The 26,807-nt window shown below is 31.1% G+C and overlaps 1 protein-coding gene across 4 annotated transcripts in view; it reads left to right on the plus strand.

Annotated features, from left to right (window-relative positions):
• The window catches only part of Pclo (piccolo presynaptic cytomatrix protein), a 402,900-nt gene that overhangs the window by 254,402 nt on the left and 121,691 nt on the right, over window positions 1-26,807 (plus strand). For all 4 annotated transcript variants that reach the window (XR_013435134.1, XM_021735866.3, XM_078040136.1 and 1 more), the window contains exons 9-10: window positions 3,783-3,873; window positions 21,645-21,770. Coding sequence is in view for 3 of the 4 variants with exons in the window: in XM_021735866.3 (XP_021591541.2) it covers window positions 3,783-3,873; window positions 21,645-21,770 (217 nt within the window). In the remaining variant the exon portion in view is untranslated. The remainder of the gene's footprint in view (window positions 1-3,782; window positions 3,874-21,644; window positions 21,771-26,807) is intronic.

Consider the following 26,807-nt stretch of genomic DNA (forward strand, 5'->3'; position numbering starts at 1 on the left):
CTATAAATATGACTAATGGGTATTAGTCTAATGGGTATTACTAATGGGTATTACAGAGCCATGCGAAGGTCAACACATGATGACTATTACAAAACACCTCCACTCTGCATTCATGCCCACATCCTCTGCAGTTCCCATGCAGCTGCTGCATTGAGGCACATGAAGTTCCTCTGAAGGAACCACTTGTCTCTTATGCTGGCCTTTGAATGTTCTGCTGTTTCCTTTGCCTGGAATCTTCTCCTCCTCTTTCTCTTGGCTAATCCTGCTCATCACTATGCATATGCTCCCTCATGCATAAAGACTTCTCTGATACTACTACCATCATCACCCTGCGAATCTGGGAAAAGTGTTCTTGGTTTGTGTTCCAGTACTACCCCATGCATTATGCCCTGGACTATGAGCATATAGAGCAAGCTCTATTCCATCCACATGGTGTATCATTATGTAATGCTATGAAGCCAGTAAGACACACTGCTCCCTGCAACAAGCTAGTGTAGTGTTCAGGTGAAAGAATGGATGAATATTGTATGTGAACACAGCTTGTTTTTTCATAAACATGAGAGCTCATAACATGAAAATAATTTCTTTTGAAATATTTGTAGTAAGGGAATAAAAAAATCCTTTTGAGGGATGGTATGCAAGTCATAGTTCTGTATGTGAAGAATTTACAATACACAGTAGGGATAGATACCAGATCCTTAGGGCAAGATATGGGACAATACATAACCTCAGTTCCATCCCCTGGCATTTCTTCTACTCTTATGGAGCACCTCCCCACCTGTGACTCTATTCACTAGAAGATTCTTGTGTGTGTGTGTGTGTGTGTGTGTGTGTGTGTGTGTGTGTGCATTTACTTCATTTTTTAAAGGTGATTATAATTGAGTACAGACAGCAGCTTTTTTAAAAGGCAAGTTTATCCAAAAGTTATGGAGTCTAGCCTGGCAATAGGATACTTACATTAAGCCTTTTATATAGGATAATATCAATGTATGAATTAAATGCATACATATTGTTAATATTGTTAATTACTGAAAACTATATAATGGGCAATAATTTTTTTTATTAAAGTCTCTTGATCTAATTTCTAAAAAGACAGAGCTCTCAACTGGGAAGCATTCCCCTAATCTCCAACTACAAATAATATGTTAGGCACAGGTGTAGATTTAACTATTTTAGTATATAAAATAAAAAAAGACATAGTTGAAATTTATTTTAATCACAAAACTGAATATATCTAGAGTATTCTTATTATGAGACAAATATAAAATTACAAATAAAGAATATATATGGATTTAGACCTCCATCCTCACAACTCCCTCAATTTTAATGCTCTTGCACAACTTAATTCATAATGATCACGTTTCATTTTAAGAATATGGCTTCCCTGTCCTTGGGGAGTCAAAGGGCCTGGACCCCTGCATTCCATACAAGAGATATGAGGATGCACCTTCTAATAAATGCTTTTCCACAAAACCAAACAGCAGTAGTGGCACTTCCCTCAGAAAGAGAAGGAAGACCTAAAGACAAGGTATAAAAGATAATGATTTTTTTTCTATTTGATGTTGGACACAGACTCATTCCCATTTCAGATGTCTGATAGCATAACAGAGAGTTCCAAGAGTTGGATGTCTCATTTTGGTATATCTTTTCACAGCCTTGACTCTAAAACTTAAATATATTAAAGACAAACATCTTATTTTGTAACTTAGCCTTTGACTTAATGCCTACCTAGGCTGTGATATTGTTTCCTCAGTTTTTTTAATTTATTTTTTTATTGGTTGTTCACAACATTACAAAGTTCTTGACATATCATATTTCATACATTAGATTGAAGTGGGTTATGAACTCCCAATTTTACCCCAAATGCAGATTGCAGAATAACGTTGGTTATACATACACAATTTTACATAATTCCCTATTAGTAATTGTTGTATTCTGCTACCTTTCCTATCCCCTACTCTCCCCCCTCCCCTTCCCTCACATCTTCTCTCTCTACCCCATCGACTGTAATTCATTTCTCTCCTTGTTTATTTTCCCATTCCCCTCACAACCTCTTATATGTAATTTTGTATAGCAATGAGGGTCTCCCTTCATTTCCATGCAATTTCCCCTTTCTCTCCCTTTCCCTCCCATCTCATGTCTCTGTTTAATGTTAATCTTTTCTTCCTGCTCTTCCTCCCTGCTCTGCTCATAGTTGCTCTCATTAAACTTTCCAGAAATAAAAAAGGAAACAGATATACAAATTGAAGATGCATACAGGACACCGAGCACACAAAATCACAGTAGACCAACGCCAAGACACATTGTTATGAAGATATCCAATATACAGAACAAAGAGAAAATATTAAAAGCTACAAGAGAAAGGAGGCAGATTACATTCAGGGGTAAACCAATAAAGTTAACAATGGATTTTCCACCACTAGAGGATTCTCTCAACGTTCATATGCAATGATAAGAAAAAAGCTGAATCACATCTAGTCCATAGGTGGGAAAAGGTGCCTCTGCTTTTATAGATTCTTGGTCATTTTGAGCATAATTATGGAAGTTTAATGTTTTTGATTTATTAAAGGATATAATTTTAAATTGCATTCTTTAATATCTATTTTACTTTTAATATTAAGTATTCTAATAATTTTACAACTGGGAATTATCATGGCACATTAAAGACACATGAGTTTTCAAAGGAATCTTTTTCATATAATGCATTTCTTCAGGTCTAAATTCTGTTTAATATTTGGAATTATATTCCCACATCCTCTTAAACACATTCTAAAATAGCACAAAATTTCCATATTTATTAAACTTTTTTCATTTTTCAATATGAATCAAATATTTTTCTAAGACAATAGGAAGAGTCTATACTACAAAAAAATCCATAATATTGTTATGTATGAATAAATCATTCCCATTTCGATTTCTCAGTATTTCACAAGTCTCTTTTGAAAGCAAAATTCTGTAAAATATAAAACCAAGTTTCTATTCAATAATTTACTTTTGTTTGAAAAGTATCGTTTCACCAGGTAGAAACAACCATAATAGTCTATAGCATTGTTATGTTCAAGTCTCAAAAATAAGAATTGAAATGACAGACTTGCAATAATAGCTTGAATTGTTATTCCTTTTAAGAAGCTTCTATAATAAATGAGAAATAACACTATCAATAACACAACCTTTGAATACAAAGGAAGTTTAGAATTTATTAGAATGAGCAAAGACTTCATTTATTTAAGTGAAATTTGTCTTGGCATACATCAAGATTTCTAGATGTGCTTAACAGAAATACAATTCAACAATAAAATCAAGCAACTTAAACATAAAGCAATCCTAACTATAATGATAGAATGGGGAGAATTTTCTCTGTTTTTTCTCTATTTGCACTACTAAATTGCTGAAAAATATTTTAAAATGCTTTTGCATTTCTAGCCTGTCCATAACAAAATCAGAATTTGAAAATTTTGCATTTACATCTTCTATCGTCATCAATAATAACTACATCTGGCTGTCATAAAAGACACCTTCTAGGACCTCTTATTACATGCACTCTTGAATTTCCCAAATAAGATAAATCACTTTGCAAGAATAATTAGTTATAAATGTTCATTATGAACTCAGAAGCAAATATAATCATGATATACAGTGAGTATGCAATGCTTAAATTATCATTTGACAATCTTCCAATACATTTTCATTGATTTAAACAATGTGCTTTTAAATGAAAAAGTCTAAAGACTGTACTTTGTGTCTTTGACATTGAGTTTCACCTTGTCACATGTATGTCTTAGATTATACAGATGAATGGGAAGACCATGCACTACATCTTTCCTCATGCAAGAATAAAAATAACAAGAGACTCTAAGGATCACACAGTTTCAGGTAAAGTAAATCAAATAATCTAGTCTCTTTTATTTTAATGTCAGTTTAACATGTATTTGTATTTCATTTTAAAAGACTCATTATATTTTATAAAACTACTTTTCATATCAAAGTTGTTTTCTAGAAAGTGTCCAAAAATAAGCAGGCTGAAAATAAAAGACATCATTGAAATGGTCCTAAATGTGAGAAGTCACTAAGTTGTACATGATTAGATCATTCTTATCACTAACTATATTTCTTACACGTACAAGGTATGACAGTGTTCCATAACTATTGCTCTATTAAGGAATGCTGTCACTGGCTTTAGGAATATAAAACATTATTATACAGAAAGTAAAGAACTATCTTAAGTTCTTCTAAATGAATATTTTACCCTATATTACTCAATGAAAACACTGTCAATTATGCTGTTTTCATTCATTCGTGTCTTTTTATAAACTGAAGATGAAAATTGAATATTTTTTATTTGTTCTTTATATTTATTCATGACAGAAGACTCTATGATAATGGAATATTAACTTCTTATTTCAAGATAATTTTAGACTTCGGAGAATAGTATGGACAGTTCTTTTGCTCAATCTTTGTTCAATTTCCTAATGTAACATCTATCCATATATATCTCCAAATTAACATGATATGATATTTTTAAGATATCTATAATACTTATACAAATTTTGAGTTTCCCCAATAATCCATTACCCCCACTCCTCCCAATTCAGGATCTAATACAGGATCTGTCACTAGATATAATTTTCATGACTCCTGCATAACCTCCAACCTGAGAGTTCCTCAGTCTTCCTTTGACTTTCATGAACGTGAAATTTATGAATGATAATAGAATTTCTATATTACAAATACATATTGTTTAAATTAGTGAGATGAAGCATTTTTCAAAGGTAATGAAATTTCAAAAATTGAATATTTTCCACCTTCTCATTCAAGTACTATACATTTTTTGTTTTGTGAACGCTGTATATCAACAGAAAATATTTATATATGAGTATTAATGTGTGAATATATGTATAGGCAGTAGATGGAATATGGCATATAGTAACATGATTTGGTTTTGGGGGGATTTATAAAGCAGTATACAACAAAAAAGAGGATTTAGTCTAAAATCTGACTATAGAATATGTAAATATGGAAAAGATTTTTCTTTGAGCAATTTTCATCTATTATCACAGAGAATGAATCAATTAGGACTCTAATATTATTGTTTTCCTTTAAGACTATGTCATTTTTCATCTGCCAGAGACAGATAATTCAAATTATTATATTGCTCCTCAGACTGTATTTTAAGCACTAATAAAAATTCCATGGGTAGATCTTTAAAATCCAGGGACTGTTTTGTAGAAGTTATTACAGAATATGATTTCATTCCACCAGCTCATAAAGCAAAACACATAGTACTCTCCAGCAATGCCAAAATTATTTGTGCAGGATTTATAATAGAAATCTTCAAAGCATTTTTCCTATATCATCAGTAGTCTATTACAGTGTATCTGTTTTCTACCAGTATTGTTATTTTTACTATCCCCTGAGCCTTATTATTCATTTCCTGCAATTTATTTTTAATTTGTTCTTTTACTTCAAATAGAAAAAAGTTTTAAAATATAATAGCAAAAATAAGTGCTATTGATTTGTTGTTATATTCTACCCTCAAAACTAAATTCAATTTCCTCTATTTTACAGAATGAGGAAAGCGGATTATTATTTTGAATAAAATTTTTCTAGCGATGTATTATATAATCTCTCTACCTGCCCCCTTTTTCTTTTGCTATCTACCTGCCCCCTTTTTCTTTTGCTATCTACCCAAAATAATAATACAACATTTTCCTCATTCTGTTTCCCTTTACTGACTGCTGCTGAATATATTACCCACATATGTATAGGAAATATCATCCTTTGCTAAATTAAATGTTTGAAACAATCTGTAATATTTTTAAATAAGTCTTTAAATTTTTTATGTTGTTTTAAATGCAGGTATATGCAAAGTTAAAGTTATAAAGGGCAGTCTTTGGCAGAGAATGTCTATGAGCAGGTAAACCCTGGAATAGAATATCTGTGCTCCTGGTGATATATTATGATATTTTCTGCTCAAGCAAAAGCCTAATAGGATTGAATAAACATATGTTGATATTAATGACTGCTTAATGGTTTTTATCCATGATTGCCATTTTGTGTAAATGTTTCTATTGGGCATATCTTTTTAAATTAACAAAATTGGGTATATTTATCATGTACATCATGATATCTTGAAGTATGTATACATTGTGTAGTAACTAAATATAGCTAATTAACTTATTATTACCTCACATAATTATCCCATTTGTGGAGAAAACAGTGCCTCCACTTTCTGAGCATTTTTCAAAAGCACAATATAGTATTATTAGTTATAATTACCATTTTTATAAATGCATGATAAAATATTTATAGATAAAATGGTATAATTTCTGGGATTGGTTTCAAAATAAACTAAGTCTAGAAATGGTGTAGAGATAGATAAAACCAAATTGACAGTGCTTGCATGATTTTTGGAGCTGGAAGATTAACTGCATTTGGGTGTTATTATAGTCTTATAATTTTTATATGAATGATATTATCCATAGTAAATTTTTAAAATTCCTGTTTCTCATGTTTAAAGATAGACAGCAGTGTCTAATAGCTTTATCAATACTGATAAAGCTGGCCAAACCAATAGTTTAACTGCCTTTGAAAAACAAGATAAGAATAAGCCAGGAAAAAGCAAAAAGTAGAATGTAGTACATACCTGCACTCCCAGCAGAGAAGAAAACAATCTTCATTTTGGTTGCATAAACCCATTGAAAGTAGAGATACTGTGTACCTTTTTAAATATTTTATCAGACAAATCTTCCTGAATATAGCATAAAAAATTTATTTAAAAATAATGTAAAATAAGCTCAATTAGTGAATTAAATAAGTGTGATTTTAACATATCCATTGTAGAATTTTCAAAATATGACAGTTGAACCCTCATGATTCTCATGATACCTTGAGGGAGTCCTCAAATCAAAATTGGATTCATAGACATATTAAGGCAACATTTGCCCTATCTCTCATCCTTCTGTGAATACACAAAAGACTTTTCCAGAGGCTACACACTGTGTGACATCATAAGAGATTGTATACAGAATCAAATCTGAACTCAACTCTCTTCCATTAAGCCCAAGTTAAGCAAATTTGAAAAATGTAAACCAACATCACCCTTCTCATAAGTTTTTGTTTATAAAATAGTTATTTTTTCATAAAAATATGTGACTTATTTTAACATGAAATGTACTTACATTATTTGTAGTGCAGTAATAAATATTTTAATTTAATTCTCCATTTTAATTTATTCTACAGGAAATGTACATAGAGCCATACAATTTAAATCTCTTTGAGGTCCCTAGTGATATTAGAAGGTGAATAGTACCTGACCCCAAAAGCTTGAGAGCCACCTCTGTAAAGATGTTTGCAGAGGTTAAAAACAAACAAAAACATATATGCTTTATTTCTCTTCATTAAAATATCTTATACAACTCAAACTCTATTTTGTAAATATTTTTGTAACTCATATTCCACATATTTTTAAATGTTTATTTATCAGTACTTGTCCATTTAATAACCATAGTACAACTTAAATCAATTTGGATGCTATGTGAATAGAAGGAATAAACTAGTCCTCAGTTTACTGATGATGTAGTAGAAGGACTTGATATATAAGTAATTATTATAATGAAATTGTAGAAGGAACTGAAACAAAACCTAAGGAATTTATACCCACACCTATATATAAATAAGGGTATACACATATACTATCCATGTGCATCATAATTTGTAATTGTGTAATATACTCAGAGAAATATATAAAATAACCACCTACTAAATGATCTTTAATTTTTAGAAAATAGATCCTTTAACTTTTGTCATGTAAACTGTAAAAATACAGTTGATATGTATTTTTCAAAATTTGTACAATAGTTTTTGAAGTCTTTACTCAGCACAAGGCAATAGAGTGAAGAAAGTAGGTAATGACTTTTGGAATCACAAAGACTCATATTGGAATTCAGTTCTAACATTTATTTAAATCTTGAGAATAAGTTTTTTCACCTATAATATCCGATGAGCTCCATGTATTTCACATAATCACAAGTGAACCTAACACAAAATTTTGTACTTACTACACACCCACCGAATATTAGTTCCCTTTATTCAGAAAGAAATGATCAGAAAAAAGAATAAAATGCAATGCTCAAGAAATGAGACTCTCTTTTTTAAATTTAGAATTCAGTCTTATGGCTCCAGAAACACAGCTGTTTGAAACAAGCCAAAGAAATTCTTGTGATTTTAAATAAAGCCATTTGCTATGTATGTTCCATAATAGACTGGCTACATCTGCAAGGCTGGGAAGACTACTTAGCAATTTTAATAGTGAGGAACATTAAAAATGTCTAGCTTCAGGATATAGCAGTATCTTCTTAGGAAATAGTGGCTCTTTTTTATTCTTCATGAGTCTTTTAAAGACCTTTGAGTCTTTATTAATGATAGAAAATTTATAATAAATTTCATTGGATCTTAGTAGCAATACCAAATGTGAATAGTTCCTTTTTATAACAGCTGTATTGATAAAAACCTTATATGTTATAAATATCCATTGTTAATGTTCAAGTACATAATGTTAGTAAATTTACAGTTATGTAATCATCATCACAATTTTTAGTTGCACCCAGAAACTCTGTTCTGTATTTTTAAAAAGAGTTTCTGAAGAATTAATAGTATGTGTTCTTTGAGAATTTGATAGAACTCAACAAAAAGAAGTCATATATAGCCTGAGCTTTTCTTTGTGGTGAGACTTTTCATTACTAATTCAGTGTGTTTCCATATAAGTCTAGAATTTATATTTCTTCTGTATTCAATTTTGGTAATTTGGGTGTCTCTAAAAATGTGTCTATTTCACCTAAGTTTTAGTGTATTCATACTATTTTTTTACAGTTCATTTCTTTTTGCTTGGGTCCATGATGATGTTCCCTTCTTCAATCTTAATTTGGATTATTTGCATCTTTTCAGTTTTTTCCCTAGATGTGTCTACCTGAAGATTGATACATTGTACCAGTTTTTTTAAAGAACCAACTTTTGTTTTCATTGATCTTTCTCTGCTGTTTTTCTGTATATTATCCAATTTCTTATCTAAAGATCATTTGTTTTGTTCCTTCTACTTATTTTATGTTTATTTAGCTCTTCTTGTTTCTTAAGTGGAAAATTAGATTGTTGTCTTAAGACTTCCTCCATTGTTGATATAATTTATAGCTCTTTCTTTTCCTCTTAGCACTGCTTTGCTGTATTCCATGCGTTTTCTTTTCATTTTAATTCAGCTCGAAGCATTTTTAATCTCCTTCCTTTTCTTACTCAGTTTTTATTTAGAAACATTTTAATTCCCAAATGTCCAGGAATTTCTCCTGTTATTTGCTGTTATTGACCTTTATTTCTATTATGGCTACAGAATCTACTGTGTGTGATTTCAGTCATTTTAAATTTTACTAAGACGTGTTTTATAATGTAGAATATGTACTATATCAGAGAATGTTCCAGTGCTTTTCATTTCTTTCTGTCAGTTTGAGTTACCATCTAGGGACATTTCCTTTTAACCTGCTAGCTACATCTCTGACTTTATTAGAGAATGTCTTGAATTCATCTTCACTTCCAGTTAGTTTTCCGGGATATGAAATTCCTGACCAACAGTCAGTTCCTCTTAGTATTTCAAAAGTGGCATTTTCCTGCTTCCTGGCTCCCTTTGTTCCCAATGAGAAGCTAACCAGGCCTGAATGTGGTCAGAAGTGTTATGCTCCTTTCAAGATTGTCTCCTTTTCTCAGCTTAGATATGATTGTGATATACCTAGGTGTGGATCTCTCTTTGTTCATTGCAGTTAGGATTGATTATGTTTCTCAGAGCTGCACATGAAAGCTTCTTCTTCAAATTGGAGAAGTTTTACAGTGTTGTTTATTGAAATATATTTTTGTTGTCCTTCTTCTCACTCATCTAATTCTGTGATTCCCATTTCACATGATTATTCACTTGATGGCTCTCAGATGTCTGAGACTCTGTTCATCTTTCTTTCATCTTTATTTCTATTCATCAGGTTAGGTCATTTTCTTTGGTCTGTCTTCAAATCTGCATAGTCTTCTGTCTGCCACTTCAAGTATACTATTGAAAATACTAGTAATTTATTATTTCATTTGATTTTATGACATCTCTTGCCTTCTTTTGTGTAATTTTTGGTCTTTGTTGAATTTTTTACGTTTAAATCATTGTCTTTATACTTTATTTCTTTTAGCACAATTTTTAATCCTTTGAACATATTTAGGTTAGGGTCTTTGTTTATTACACAAAACATTCGGGAGCACTGAGAGATTATTTCATTTGATTGTTCTTTTTCTCCTGAATATGGATCATACTTTCCTGTTTATTTGCATGTATCATATGTTTTTGTTGAAAATCAGATGCTTTGCATAATATATGAATCTATCACTGGATGCATATTTTCTCACTAAGGAGGATTCTCTCCTCTGGTAGGGGTAATCTGAGATGTCTACTCAGCATTTGTTTTATTAGTATTATTATTACTATTTTTATTTATAATCATCTTCATCATCTTATTGTTATTATTGTTGTATTCTTTTATTTTTAAACTCTATTCCTAGAAGTTGGGTCTGCATAGCTAAGTGACTAGTCAATTGGTCAGAAGTTCTGCACAGGCATATTCAACCTACATTTTTTACGCAGATGGACACACATTAAAAGTACATTGTAATGTAGTTCACATATACATGTTGATATAAATTTCCTAAAAATGCATATTAATAGATGCAACATCAAAATTCTTCAGAAAGATAAATTTAATGAGTAGTTTTATAATATTGTATCGTTGTTTATTCAACCATTCTTCAATTGATTGATATTTGTACTGTCTTCACTTTTTCACTACAATAAACAATGCTACAAATGCCATGATTTTTTCCTTAGACTAAAAGTAAAATTTTAGTCTAAGACGTAAAATTACTGGGTAAAAGGAAAAGATATTTTAGATGTTTTTAGACATCATGTCACATTTCTTTCTGGAAAATTCTAACAATTTGCACTTCCAAGCTAATAAATTATTTTTCATTTACTCTTTGCTGTATAAAATGATATAGTTTTAAGAAAAAAATTTAACTTAGTTCAGGAGTCAAATTTTATATTCAGTGTTGCTTTAAGTATTATTTCTGTCATTAATTATCAAAATATTCTTTCCTATGTTTAACAGTTTAATTACCTCCTTTTTTGGTGAGGGAGGGTTTCCTGTCATACTAGGGCTATGGCAAGGTCTGGACACCCAACACCTAACACTAGACAGGTGAGATCAGTAGAAGTTTATCAGTCACAGATACTCACAGCTTGGGGGAGAAGGATACCATAGGACATAGGGAAATGTGAGATTGGTATTTGGGAAGGGAGAACAACCAGGGACTGTGGGACAGGCAGGCTTTTTGGAATTGAAGTGTCCCTGGTTCCTACAGGATATGACTGACTTGGTTAAATAATTGTTTAGACTGACAGGAAATTATAACACCCCACCCCCCCCCACACACACACACAGGAGCTGCACCTGATCTGATTGATAAGGAGGGTTGTTTGTTTAGGGGACCTTATCCATCAGAGCAGAGAAGGGAAGAGAACTTGTGGTTCAGCTCTTTTGATGTCACTAAACAACGAAGCCGCACATAGTGTTATCTTCATTTTAGACCTTAGACCACAATTAGCCCTTTTTATTTCCTTTTAGTGAAATATTAATTCAATATGTGAGATATAAGATTATTTTTACTTCATTTTGCTTTGCTGTAACGGATTATACAAAAGGAACCACTCTAAATAGTTAGAACCTGGGCCAGGTAGACAAATGAAGAGCCTGAATTTAACGTAATAGGCACTATTAGTATCATTGCAATCAATGAAAATAAAACCCCCCTTTACAAGATCTTTGTAAAAAGTGTATATGCTTCAACTTTGAATTTTGAAGACAGTTTAATCATAATTTAAAAAGATCGACCTTTATTTTTTTTTAATTTGATCACCTTTGAGGCCATGCTGCTGTTCTCAAATATGCTATGTCAAATAAAGAGGAATAGTAGCAAAAATAAAGTGAGCAACTCCACATTCCAAGCACGATTTAGATGAACCTGGCTATAGCCCACTGAACATTTCTCCAACATCATTTACATGAACATTTCATGAGAAAAGTAACTTTTTTTTCAGGCCAGCCAACTCTTAGAATAGAAAGTTAAGGGACAACTGTATCCCCTCCTCTGCTTCTTCTGGAAGCTCAAGAATAAGGATAGCTGCCACCTGAAGGACTTGCATGTTCCATCATCACTGCAGAGGCTTCTGGAGCAGAAGGCATCTAGGAAGGGGACTGGACACCCAAGTTTCCCTCTGACCACACAAATAACTTTCTCTTGTTACTTTAACAATGCAATCATATGTGACTCAATTACTCATTGAAAGCCTTATTTTTGGAACAAATTAAGTAAAAGGCTATAGAGATAAAATAAGGTTCAGGTTGAATCTGTTCTGAAATACTAATTCCTTCCAGGTAAATTTTGGTGAAACCTTGGATTCACTTCTTCAGTAACAAAAGTAGTGTTTTTTTTTTGTTGTTGTTGTTTGTTTGTTTGTTTGTTTGTTTTGTCAGGGCTACTTCCCCCAAAACACTACTACTTTTCTTGATATCTGTCAGGACAAATGTTGCTTGTACATTGTGTCCCAGCTAAGGAAGAGACATTGTAGTCCTTTACCCAGCTGTAGATGGTTTAGCACACTTTTCTGTGCACTCATAGTAAAATGAAATTAAAGGAATGAATAATTAATTCCATAGGAGAGTAAAAACATTCCAGATACTTAACCTATAAGAAAGGAGGATAAATGATAATATTAATTTGAAATATAAGAGTACAAGCATATAATGTGCATAAATTGACCTTGGAGAAATGAGCAAGAAAAAAATGGTATTCAACCACAGGAGTAGGAGTAGTGATCCTCTGGAATATTTTCTTGGCAATTTAAATAATGACCAGGAGAAAACAGAAAAAAAAAAAAACAATGATGTAGGAGTAAAGAAAATATAATGAGTTCAAATCTTAGCCTTTTTGTGTCCTGAACAACCTATGGCAAGTTTCTAACCTTCCTTAGTCTCAGATACTTTATTCAGAAAATGGTATAGATAGTACTAACTTAGAATGTTACAGAGATAGCTTAATATACAATGCAAGAAGGTTATATAGAATTGTCTCTCATACAGGATAAAGTCTAGTAATGTTACTGTTTTCTTCCGTCCATGAATATGATACTCAAGAATTGGAGAAAAATCAAATAGTAATTTAAATACAAAGTAATATTTTCACATTATAATTATATGTATAATATTATACATATATAATATATACATACACACACATACATATATTTATGAGGCACAAAGGAATGTTATGATAAATGTATCCAAGGAAGAATAGTGAAATCCAGGGCAATATTTAATAAAATAAAGTAAAACATTGGCATGAGGTATAAATAGAATAAACCCAAATAACCCATCTGTTTGAAGTCATATTTTGAAGTCATGTTTTGACAATTGGAAATCAGTAAAGCTTATATAATCGAAAATTAGATGAAAATAAATTTAAAAAGCAGTTGACTTTTTTTAAAAAGCAAAATTTAATGGACTTTTTGAATATTTTTGCCCTAGTTATCTAATACCATGTAACCTATTTCTTATCCATTTCAGATAGTTGCGGTAATTTCAGTAGAGAAATGAAAATAACCAAAAATAATTGTACTAAATAAGTCTTCAGTAAAAAAAAATATAATAAATTAAAAAAGAAAAAAAAAATATTCCCTAATGGATATTGGAAGACAGAAGCTCTTGAAATATTTCAAATACCTCCTTCACCAATAGCAAATTAATTGTGATGGAAACAATTTCAGCCTTCAGTATAAAAATAATCTGGACACCTAGATTTATTTATATCCCTAAAGTGACTCAGCTGCTTTAGTACCTTTCTCCATGAAACAGTTTTTCAACTCTTGCCCAAAATAGTGGTTATTGAAATAATTATGTTACCAGGCCTGTACATGTATTGTTTCATATATTACATACCAAGATATTTAAATATCAATCCACACATTTATTCATAAGTATACAATACTAAAAGCCATAATACAAAAATACATAATAGTTACATCTTTATAATGTTTGATAAAGATGAGCATAGAATGAAAACAGATCATTGGGCCAGAAATACTTTCTCTCATCTGGACTGAGAGATGGGGGCTCACATACCTTTGACTGACATATTGTTAGTTTTTCCTTTTAGTGATCCAATGGTACCCTCTCTCATCACCGTTTCTCTACAATTGAGTGAGGGAAAGGAGGGACCAGAGAGTGTTGATTAAGGAATCAAACTGATTCCTTAAGACTCCAAACCAGGTGGACTGGCATTCACCAGTCAGTAGATAATGGCTAAGTCACTCATGTGTAAGAAGAGCATGAATTCTGCTCTCCAGCTTTACAATAAATTAGCTGTGCTGTCTATTAACCTCCCAAATTGTACCTTTTCATGTGTAAAATAGAATTTTTTTCTAGTCTGTTTGTTCATTTATTTTAAGACCTAACAAAATAATGTAATTTTAAAGGCATTTTCTAAGAATAGAAGATAATACATATTTTTAACATTATTTTAACTGATGCATTAGTCTCACTTGGAGAGAAATAGGCTTCAGTATTCATCTATTCATTATTCATTCAATCGTATATTTAAGTGTAGTCTATGTGACATGCAGTTACTATAAACATTCCAGAGCACCAACATTGAAGAACTGAAACAGAGTACTTCTCTTGTCTTCATGAAGGTCAAATTGTCTTTTCATGACCTATTTTTCCTTTTGTCCCTACACTCTCACAATGTTAAACACTGTTTTCACTACTATAAGCATAAATATCATGCAGGTTCTGCCACCAAGGTAATGTTCAAATATTTGTTTTAGTTTTCTATAACTGCATACCAAATTTAGTGGCTCAAAACAACACACATTGAGGATTTTATAGTTTTCATGAGTCAAGAATCCAGGCATGGCTTAACTGAATGCCCTGGTTTTGTTCTCATGAAGTTGCAATCAGTGTATTAGCCAGGTTATGTTCTTTCTGGAGATTGGGGATCCTCTTCCAAGCTGATATGGTTGTTGTAGGGCTGCATTTCTGACTCTTAGCTGACTTTAGCTGGGGCCATTCAGAATCCAGAGGCCTTCCTCTCTGTCTTGCCACATGGCCCTCTCTTACGGCTTGCTTCTCAGGCTTGGCAACCTACTAATTGAAGACCAGCAGGGAAATCTCTTCTTCAAATCTTCTAAGACAAAGCCTTTTATAATATCCAATAATTGTGATAGTGAGTTCCATCGCTGTCACTAGATTCTATTGAATAGAAGCAAGTCACAAGTTCTAGCTGTTAAGGAAAGGGATTATATGGAAAATGATTCATTGGTGATCTCGATAGAGTATGTCTGCCACAATCTCATATTATATCCAAAAGTACAAAAAGAACATACTACTTAATTTTGAATTAGAATAGTATTTTCCTCCTCCTATTTTCTGTAATTAAAGTGACATTTACTTTGGAAGGTGCATCTTAGCTTTGCACTAATGTATATTCAAACTATTTTATTTCCAGTAACTCTAAAAGTGTACATAAGTATCTTCCCAATTAAACAATTTTCTTAACAGACATCATGAATGACCCCACCACTAGTGCTGGCCTGCCATCATTAAGATTAATATCTTAATCTACTCTGATACAAATAGATTCATTCAGTATAATTTAATATTAAGGACATACCTATAAACTTACCGTATTTTTTAAAAGGGTCATCCAATTTTATGTCAGCAATATTTTTTTCCTGGACCCTAAGAACTGCTAAATGAAATAAATTTATTTTGTTTCTTCTTACAGAAGTATCAGGCAAATCTTTCAGACTTGATCTTTATGGTTGTAATTTTGCAGTTGCATTAGGAAAGATAAAATGAAGAGAAAAGGAAATTGTATGTCATTGCAGAAATGAAGAAAGCATTTATGAATGTGACAATGTGGAAAAAATCTGTGAGAATTATTTCTGAAGTATGTCAAGAGAAGATAATCTATTATTTTAAGTAAAATTACTTAAGCAGCACACTCATCATCTTTCATTTGAAAAAAAAAGTTCAACAAAATCAGAATACTAATGTCCTCTATTGTATATTTTCACTTGTCTTCTATATATCCCATTCCAATGGTCCTTTCAGTCATGTGATGTGCTAACTTGGATGTGGATATCCTTTTGTATATTCTTAGATTCCAACATTACATATTTGCCTTATTATTATTTATATTGTGTTACAAAATCCACGTGTAAATTTAAGTACATAAAAATATTAGATGAAATGTTCTCTTCAAATCTTTCAAAGAATAAAATACTTTTTTTTCCCCTGCCCAGGAATTGAACCCAGGGGTACTTAACCACTGAGCCACATTACTAGCCCCATGTTTTAGATTTTTTATTTTGAAACAGGGTCTCACTAAGTTTCTTAGGGACTCTCTGAATGCTGAAGCTAGCTTTGAATTTTGAATCCTTCTGGCTCAGCCTCCCACCATACCTAGCTAAATTGCTTTTCATGCATGTGAATATATATTTAAAACTAAGAGGAAATATCTTGGCTTGGCACTCGTGTGTTTCCATTTTAATACTCCTGAAAAATGTCAAGATTGGATGGTTGTTAAGGTGATCAATACTGTTGTGTCTGTAGAAAAGGTTTTCCTGTAGTGAGCAAAACATTACTGGGGGGAAAAAAAGGAAAAATAGTGAAATATTTCTTAGTTCTCTGTATTCCAGTGTTGATGAACAAATTATAGCATTCTATTGGACACAAGGGGAAATTACTATGCATGTTTCATATAATTTGGTTAATTTTCCTAAATATTACATTGATAGAAATTTGTAGGTGAAGTAATATGAAAATAAACTTTCAAAGCCTTAAGAGTATAATTAACATTTAAACTAAACAAACATATGTTTAACTGAACCATCCTTTGAACACTTTTCCACTATCTTTGGTATTTCATCCACATTAATATTTGTACAGCAAGTGTGTTATCACTTTCTTCCAACTAAAGAATATATGCAGTTTATTTTCATTTTATGATAACTTTATTATGAATAATATTTTATTTACCTACCACTATTCTATATGATATAGTATATTTACTTGTGTAAATTTCACTTCTCCTTGAGACTTAAATGTATCATAGTTTTTAAATGAAATAAGTACTTTATATCAAAGTTTAATGCTCTAATTATGACTTAATAATATTTTCATAATAATTTTAATGATGAAAATAGAAACATTCTTTTTATACAATAAAAAAACAAATCTTTTTATGTAACATATCACTAAACATAAAATTAGATTTTTAAATAAAAATTTAAATGGAAGTTAAAAGATTTTCCTTAAATATGCTCATATTTGGTTTTTTCATAAAAAGTGAATTCAGTAACCTAATATCATATTATATTCATCAAATACTTACAAATAGAGATTTTAAAAGTCTATGGGCTGGGGTTGTAGCTCATCAGTAGAGTGCTCACTAGCACATGCAAGGCCCTGGGTTCAATCCTCAGCACCACACAAAAATAAATAAAATAAAGGTATTGTGTTCAACTACAACCAAAAAAACCAAACATTTTTTAAAAAGTCTAATGTTCCTTGGTATTTATACAAAAGAACTAAAATCAGCATTGTATAGTAATAACTGCATACCAATGCTTAGAGCACCACAATTCACAATAGCCAAGTTATGGACTCAATATACGAGTCCATCAGCTGTCACATGGATAAAGAAAATATGGCATATATACACAATGGAGTTTTTCTCAACCATAAAGAAGAATGAAATTATGTCTTTCTCTGGTAAATAGATGGAACTGGAGAATATCATGCTGAGTGAAATAAATCATACTAAGAAAGCCAAGGGTCAAATATTTTCTCTCACATATGGAAACTGGAGAGAAAAAAAACAAATAAAAAGGGATCTTAAAAAAAATTGGAGGGAGACTGGTAGGGTAGAGAAAGGGGATTGAGAGGGAGGAAAGAAGAGAGGGCTTTGAGAAGTACTAGGAAATTAAATTTACTAAATTGTCCATGTATAAATACACTGCAATGAATCCTCCTTTTGTATATAATCATAGTGTACTAATTAAAATAATAATTATAATAATGGGAGATTAATAGAGTAAAACAAGCAGATTGAGGAGAAAGGAAGGAAAGAAAAAGAAAGACACTATGGAATGAGATTGATCAAATCATGTGCATATATGAATGTGCTATAATGAATCTCATTATTATTTATAATTATAATAGACCAATTTAAAAAACCAAATAACTAGTAATATATTTAAATTGTAATTCTAAAGTTAGAAGTAATATTTTTTCTTCATGTTTTGGTACTTTTATCACTGGACTTTTCTGTCCTACAAATATTATATTCCCAACATGCTTTAAATATTTTCTGAATTGAAATTACCCCATAAGACTACCTTAAACACAGCTATACTTATATATTGTGAAATTGCATTATCTTCTGGTTTTCTTTATTAAAGAACTATATTCTCTACTATTCCATACTGTGAAGTCAGAACAAGAACCAATGCATTTCATGGCATCTTAGGAGACATTTTATCAGTGTTTCTAATTGTAACAGAAGCAAAAGATGCAAAGGAGATTTTGCTGAAAAAATTGGTTAAATAAATATTAGTTGCCAAGGACCATTTCAGATCAAAATTAATGTTGCTTCTTGAATTTACTGAAACTTAGGTTGACATTCTGCTTTCTAGGTTTGAAGAGGGGTATTAAATTTTATGAAAATATTTTGTCTATGTTTAATAGATAAAATATGAGAGTGGAGCTAAAGAAATATAAAATCAAAATGACCAAATTTTAATTCTCATATTTATTATTTTTATAATATTCAAGTTGTAGAAGAAGCTACTGTAAAACTACAAATATATTATCTTCCTTGGGATTATCTTCCTTGGGTCTTTTTATTGTTTCCTATGCTGTTCTTGTGCAAAATTTTAATATTTTACGCAACTTTATTTTTTATATAAAAAACTGCAGGAATATCAATAAGAGTTAACAGTAATTTTTGAAAATTGTTTATGCACCTGAAAGTATTCCATGTATATAATCTAATTTTTCACAGTATTCTCATGATAATGTTTATTCCATTATACCATCCACCCTGAATTCTATAAAGTACATTTTATAATATTTTGAATACTTGATTTCACTATGAGGGTTTATTTCACGATAATTCAGAAATAATTATTCTCTATTCTAGTTTATCAAGATGGATATAGTTTTGGTTTCCTATCACTGATCCTACCACAGGGTTCTAGATTGTGTTCAGTCAATAAAAAGCAAATGGCTGTAAGGACCCAATGACTTAACCTCAAGTCATTGTTATCTTCAGAATGAGGCTATAACCAAATTGTAAAATAGTCACTTATACTAATTATAGATTTTGAAACTTCACAACTAATCTTTTAGCTATACCTTTAAAAGGGTGTCATGATCTTAGATCTATTTGAGACTTTTTAGCATATGGTTGTACCACACATCATATAGTGCTAAAACTATTTTTACATGCTACCTTTGCATTCTAAATTTTAGGTTTAAAAGATATATGCAAAGCCAGTGCCCTGAGCTCCTTCCTCTGCCATAATCTACATAAAAGTATATTTTTTGAGAAATTTTAACAGTGTAACCTTCAACATATCCCTATAAGCTAAAAATAAATCTTGTAAATCACCTTTGAGTTCTTAGACTGACCAAGTCTTAAAAGATATTGATATGCTAACTATATTAGAAATTTAATATCCAAATGAAGTTTTATACAATCTTGAACAAATAATGGATTATGGTTTGTGAGTGATTCCACCATGGAAAGCAAAGTGTTGGTTGTGAACATACTTTTATTCCTAAAGATAAATAAAGGAATAACCTTTTGTTATGGCCAGTAATATAAAAATACTCATTTTATAATTTCTAAAATTTTCTTAGTACATTTAAAAAATTAGACCAAACTAATTGAGTGAATTCTGGCTAAATTCTTCACACCCATCTAATATCATATTATAGATTCAGTCCTGGTGATTCCTTAAACTCTAATATCTAAGAATGCATCTGTCTTTACCCAAACTTAGCGGAGGAGTAAATCACTTAATAAAACACATTCATACAGTTGTGTTAAATTTACATTATAAATAATTTCTGCTAAGAGCAGTAATGCTAGACCAAGAAACATGTAGCAGAAAATCTCCACAGATGGGGTAAGGAGAGCTAGTATCCTGTTTAACTATGAACTCTAATACAAGGCATTTAGAAACATAGTCAACTTGTTTTCATTTTCATTTTTTAAAATTTTTTATTTGTTTTAATTAGTTACACATGACAGTACAATGACCTTGACATATCATACATTTGAATCAGATGGGATATAATTTCTCATTTTTCTGAGTGCCCAGGTTGCAGAATCACATTGGTCATGCAGTTCTAAATCTTCTGAATACCTATAGTGATTAAGAAACAGAGGAAATAAAGTATAGGAAATGAGGATAGGTAGAAAAGGAGAGAGGAAGGAAGAGAGAAGGAAAGAGAGAGGAAAGGAGGGAAGGAATTATTTGAAATCATCACAACTGGGAAGAAATATTTTACCAGAATATATCCTTGTTTTTCAAGTGACAGGAAGGTTACATAATTCAATGTTAGTGGTGACTGAATGTTTAAAATGTATAGATGCTTCCCATAGCATTGTTTTTTTTAAGAATACAGTAGAAAAGGAACAAAATTTTAAAGCAATAGCTTTTAAAGTTTGGAGATTTTGAAAGACAATCTGAAAGAATTTGAAAATAGTACTTCAATCAATGAATGAATTTCAGTGAATTTCAATTTAAGTAGTTTATTGTGCCTTCCATTAAAGATGAAGAATTCTATTTTCCTTTAATGCTTTATGGTAAAATATTTTTAGCATTTACAATGAAAATGCATGTGGTACTATGTCCCCTCACGAGTTTTTAACTGATTTAGAAAAAAACACATAAATTTAAAATATCAACAGTTTTTACCTATCTCAATTAGGTTTCTCATTATTATTGATCATCTTTCCATTTAGCTAATTATAGATAAACCTGTCTTGGGTAAGAAACAGTTTACTAAGTGGGTCATTAATCAAGATCAATGTTATTATGCCACAAGCAATATAAATTGATGAGTGAAGATTGAAAAGTGACAAATAATTCATAGGTTATAATCATGTTTTCACATTATCAGCTGAAGTCCTTTGTATGTTCACATCCTCTGTTCAATTTATGACAGCCATTACTGCTTTTCTGTGAGTAAGATGCTCCTAAGTTTCATAGGTGAATACTCAAGATTTTCTTGCACTGAGAATATCCTTTTATAAAATTTTTATAATATATCTGGTTAAAAACTGGCAATGTGTTAGTATATGAAATTGAAGTCAGCATAAAGTACTTTTATTGATGATGTTATATTTAGCTTTCTGGTGCCAGATCCACTTTTTGTCTTCTCTAAAACTATGATAAATATAGTCTCTTCTTGAATTATTACTAACTTGCTAATTCTTCAATACAGGTAATGGACTAGGAATCAGAATTGTAGGTGGTAAAGAAATCCCTGGGCATGGTGGAGAAATTGGAGCCTATATTGCCAAAATTCTTCCTGGGGGAGGAGCAGAACAGACAGGGAAACTTATGGAAGGTAAGAATAAGAGATTTCAAAAACAAAGAAAAATGAATGTACTCATATTAAATACCTTTTAGTTTAACATGCAAATTTTCTCTTTTGTTACTGTGTGGTAAGGCTCTGTCTTTATGGTAAACTATGAAATAATGGTATGGCAATACAAAAGAAATTATGTCCACAGACATATTCATTTTATTTTCAATTGCATTGTCCTTTTGGCAGTTGGTTAGCTACAGGAATGACTTGTATAAAAGACACTAATAAGCCAACAGTTTTCCTATCTGGGGAAATTTTATTTAAAAAAACAACAGTTTGGTTCACTCTAATAATGTTTCGTGAATAAAAGAAAAATTATATTGAAAGCAGAGCTACGAAGATTCAAAGAAATGATTCAGTACAAGCATAAGTCAGGTCATCAAACTACAGACAGGTCACAAGTCAAATCCGTCTACCACCTGTTTTTGTGAAGAATGTTAGAACACGGGCAGGATCATTAATTCACATGTGGAACCTGGGTGATTTCCTGCTACAGTACTAGGACAGCATTCATGACAGACACTGTGTGATTTGCAATATCTAAAATATTTACTTTTTGGGCCCTTCACAATAAAGTTTTCCAACCCTCTTGCTTGGTGTTGTCTTCTTTTACATTATACTACAAGCGCTTTAATGTAATAACTTTATAAGAAGTAACAAATGGTCAAAAATATTATTATATCATTTCTGTTCAGTACAGTATTTCAGCTGAATTTTCAAAATACATAATGATAATTTTCAATTATGAATCATAAATGTAGTCATCAAATATTTCAAAATCTCTAACACACACACACGGGGCTAACACTACTCTTTGGATACACATTTTTGTGTATTAGTGTATATATTTGTGTAGAGCTTGTGAGCTTCTGGTGATATTATTTATAGTGATATTATTTACAGTGAACACTGTTTATAATAAATTAGATATAACCTTTTATTTTTATTCTAAATAAAATTCTCACTTTGAAAAAAGCATTTTTTTCTGTCATTTCATGGTTTAGCTTCTGCTTGTTGTTAGTTATAATCTTTAATTATGCTGAAAATGATTCACCATCATCTATTTGAGCCAAACATTTTGGAAACTACCAAAAATGTTCTTGGATATTTTGATAAACTATGAAAATAAACAAACTGGAGGTGGTATTTATTCTTCAGTATTGTGCCACAGGCATCTTGATTCAGCTCATTAAAATGTGCTGTATACATTTCTTCCCAACTTCAAATTATTGACATATCGTTGGTAGCCTTAATTTGTCATGATGGAAGTACTTATGCTTTTAAAATATAAATATATTATAAATTTAGCCTTTTTGTTTGTATTTTGTTTGTTTGCTTGCTTGTCTCCAGAATGCTAGTTTAGCAATACATCAAAAAATAGGTAACTGAAAGTATATTACCAAAAATATTTTAATGATATTCATAAAATAGGAAAAGTCAGGCGAGCTAGCCAGATAGCTAATGAAGGAAGATTGATAATGATGATTATCAGAAAAACACTGGGACTGCATGAATTTTCTATAACTATAGCTTTCAGGGCTAACACTACTCTTTAGATGTTGCAATCTGGGATACATGAATTGAGACCCATTTTCAAAGATGGGAGTGATAGGATCATTTTCACATAGTAGACTCACAAAGGAAACTGAACATTCAGTTTTTATTTTTAAATAAAAGTTGTGATAGTAAATTTCTGATATTATTTGGCAAAGATACTTGAATGATCTACAGATAAAATTCCATAGCCTTCTTTGAATTAACATACCACCATAGGAATATGCCCTTGCTAGCCTGTGTGGCATTTTTTAAGTTCAGAAATTTAATTTTAAAATAAACATAATACAACTCATTCAAGAAAGAAAATTAAAGTTAACCTAAAATTACCTTTGTGAATTTTCAAGATGGAAGATTATTACTAATGTCCTCATTTCTTGTTTGGGGATAGTAGTTTTGTAATTTATCGGATTTATTTAAGTGGAAAATCATTAAAAACTATGTGTATATAACATATTTAATTTGTATTAATTATTTCATTTATATATTCTCTCAAAGTTTTGCCACAGTTCTAATTCAGGCTTTTCTATGAGCACAGATCCTCTAGTTAGAGTTCAGTTTTTGTGCACCCATAACCATAATTTGTTATTTATGATTTTCATCTTTATTTTATTTACTCCTAACCCATAGATCCATAATAAAATACTTGATAATGTTTCTATTAAATTCATGATGCTGTCTTAACTATGGATATTTAAATACTGTTTTTACATTAAATATTTTGTACAATATTTAATTTAACACATGATAAATCATACCCTTTCTGGGTAGCATAAAGGCTATGCCTGTGTTCTGTGCCACCAGGCTATGACAGTAAAGGGTCATTCCTTTCATATCCAAAGATTTCCTAGGTAGAAGGCCACCACCCAAATGACAATGCCAAAGCATTTTCCTAGTAAAGATTAATATATTTTCTGGTGCTTTATGTGTTTTTATGCGTGCATGTATGCATGTTTAAACATTATATTCTGAAGTCTTAAGACCATCCACCTCAACCCATGATAGATTTTGCAAACATTTCAAAGCAGTAGATTGGTTGAGATGTAATCCTGGTTTTTGTGATTGATGTGAAGCATTGCTATAATACCAAATTTTTCATCACTAGAGGTTTTGTTTTTATCTTAAAAATTTATTTCATGGTCCATAATTGTTAAAAATTTACTTGTTGAAGGAAATCAAAGTGATTATTTTTCCATCCTTTTAAATTAATTTTATCCTAGGGAAAAATTTTATATATTTGAACAGATATGCAGAGATTTCTTTATCTGCCTAAGGAATTCCAAATAAACTTAAGAATCAATGATCTCCAAGTTTATCTTTGATGTATTTTTTAATACAAAAGTATGTCAACAGAGCCTTTACAGGTTGAATATTTTCTTCCAAATGATTTAAAACATCATTTATCAATATTTGTAATATCCACGTAGGTGGCGTTCTCCCAAGAGGAAGTTCCTCCTCCGGAATTCCCTCCTACCCGCACTTCGCCAACCAATGGGAACTCTCCAGGAGTCCCGCAGGCCAAGGTGGACAGCAGGAGTCCAATATCCATATGAATGCAGATCTTAACATAATCATATCATCTCAATGGCTTGCTGGCGTCACCTTTCAACCCAAAATGCCATGCATCATATTACTTGGCTGTGGCTCTTAGCAAATGACAATTCAGCTGGCTACCAAATTCTTAAATTCTTCTTCTTTCTTCCCCAAACTACAAAGCTGTTATCAGAAGAGTTTGCTGGACCTAAGGCTTTTCAGACTCATTAGGTTCTGACATTTTAACACTTCTACTACACTCCATGGCATGGATTTTGATCAGGTTGATTTTGGTGAAAGCAATAATATTTTCAAATTTCCTCTTTCATTTTGTTCTTTGCTTTATCCATTTCAATCATACCAATCACATAAGTTTTCTGATGCTCATAAGTTTTTTTTTTCCTGAATGTACTTGTTTTTAAAATGACGAAAGAATCCCCAGTATATTTTCTGAGTTAATGATCCCATTAGTTTTTTGAAAAAAGATTTGGTTTAATCCATTTTTGAAAATTCTTTCTGAACAAGGTAATTTTGTCTCATTTAATAATAGAGAAGAATGTTGGGCTTAAGAATGCTGAGAATTAGCAATAATTTTTATTGCAAAATTATGAGGATTTACTCCCAAAAAAAGATGAGGTTTTGCTGGGGACTTAACTACAAATATAATTAAGTTTCTAAAGTACTGTTTCTTACTATTTGCTTTAAGATTATCCATTTTAACAATTTTTAGATGGACAATGCTGACTTTTGAAATGTTCACCAATGTTAGTCTTAAATATTGTATAATATTTTATCCCATTTTGGTCTCCCCCCATATGGTATCTGTTTCTGAACTAATTTAGATATCTAAAAGTATACTCAAATATATGGACTTTGAAAGTTTATTATAGCTTTTCATTTTCATTTTAAATCATTATTTTTAAACAAATGATTATAAACCTTTTTATATCACAATATCAATAACAAGTTCAGTAATCACCTTAAGTAATGGGTTCAAAAATTAGATGTCTCCTCTGTTAAAAACTTTCTTTTCTCTACTAAGTAAGATCTTAGAAAATTTTGAATTTGGAATGTTCATAATACAATTGTCTATACCTTAGATGTGATTCTCTTAATCTGATAAATTCTTCTCTGTATCCCACACCACTCTGCACACCTCTATTGTCCTGTAACACTGTCAATTATTTTTTTCTGCATACTTACTGACCAACACAGTGACTAACTAATAAAACAAGAGTTCAGGCAATGTATGAAGAAATGTGATAAAAAACTCATTTTCAGTTACAAAAATTGGATAGTTATTAAAATGCAGCTCCTCGCAGGTTTATGTGAGGCAAATAAAGTGACACGTAAAGAACCACATACATTTATAGCATCATCAATATTTTGTACTATAACTTTTGATTATCTTTTCAGAAAAGATGAACAAAATGCAAAGTATTTCCTCTGGGCATACATTCTCACAACTTTGAGCTTTACTGCTCATAAATTTACTCTAGGTTTATTTGCTGTTGTTTTTCCTTAGTGTTTTTTCTTTGCTGTAAAATTAAATTCAGATCTCAGGGGTGGGGATGGGATTGTGATGGACAGAAATGAAAGCTCCAATCTGGAAAATGCAGTGCTATATTCCTGTGCAGTGTTGAGCATGAGATTTTTACTCTGCCAGTTCTTTGGCTCAGAAGCTCTAAAACAGTGTAGTTGTGAGAATGTGAAGGGCACAAAACAGGAGAGTTTTGCATTTGAACTTAAAATCTCAACTCAAAATGGTAAGTTCTATTGTGGAATCGCTTGATGACCAACACATTTGTTTTGAATTCATTCTTCCTTAAACGGCAAGCATGTTTTTTTTTTTTCTCAGTCTTGTATATTTTTTTATTGAAACAACTCAATGGTTAATTTTTCATTACATCGTAACCACAGAAAGTCAGG

This window comes from Ictidomys tridecemlineatus, chromosome 2 (genome assembly GCF_052094955.1).
Source record: "Ictidomys tridecemlineatus isolate mIctTri1 chromosome 2, mIctTri1.hap1, whole genome shotgun sequence".
NCBI lineage: Eukaryota > Metazoa > Chordata > Mammalia > Rodentia > Sciuridae > Ictidomys > Ictidomys tridecemlineatus.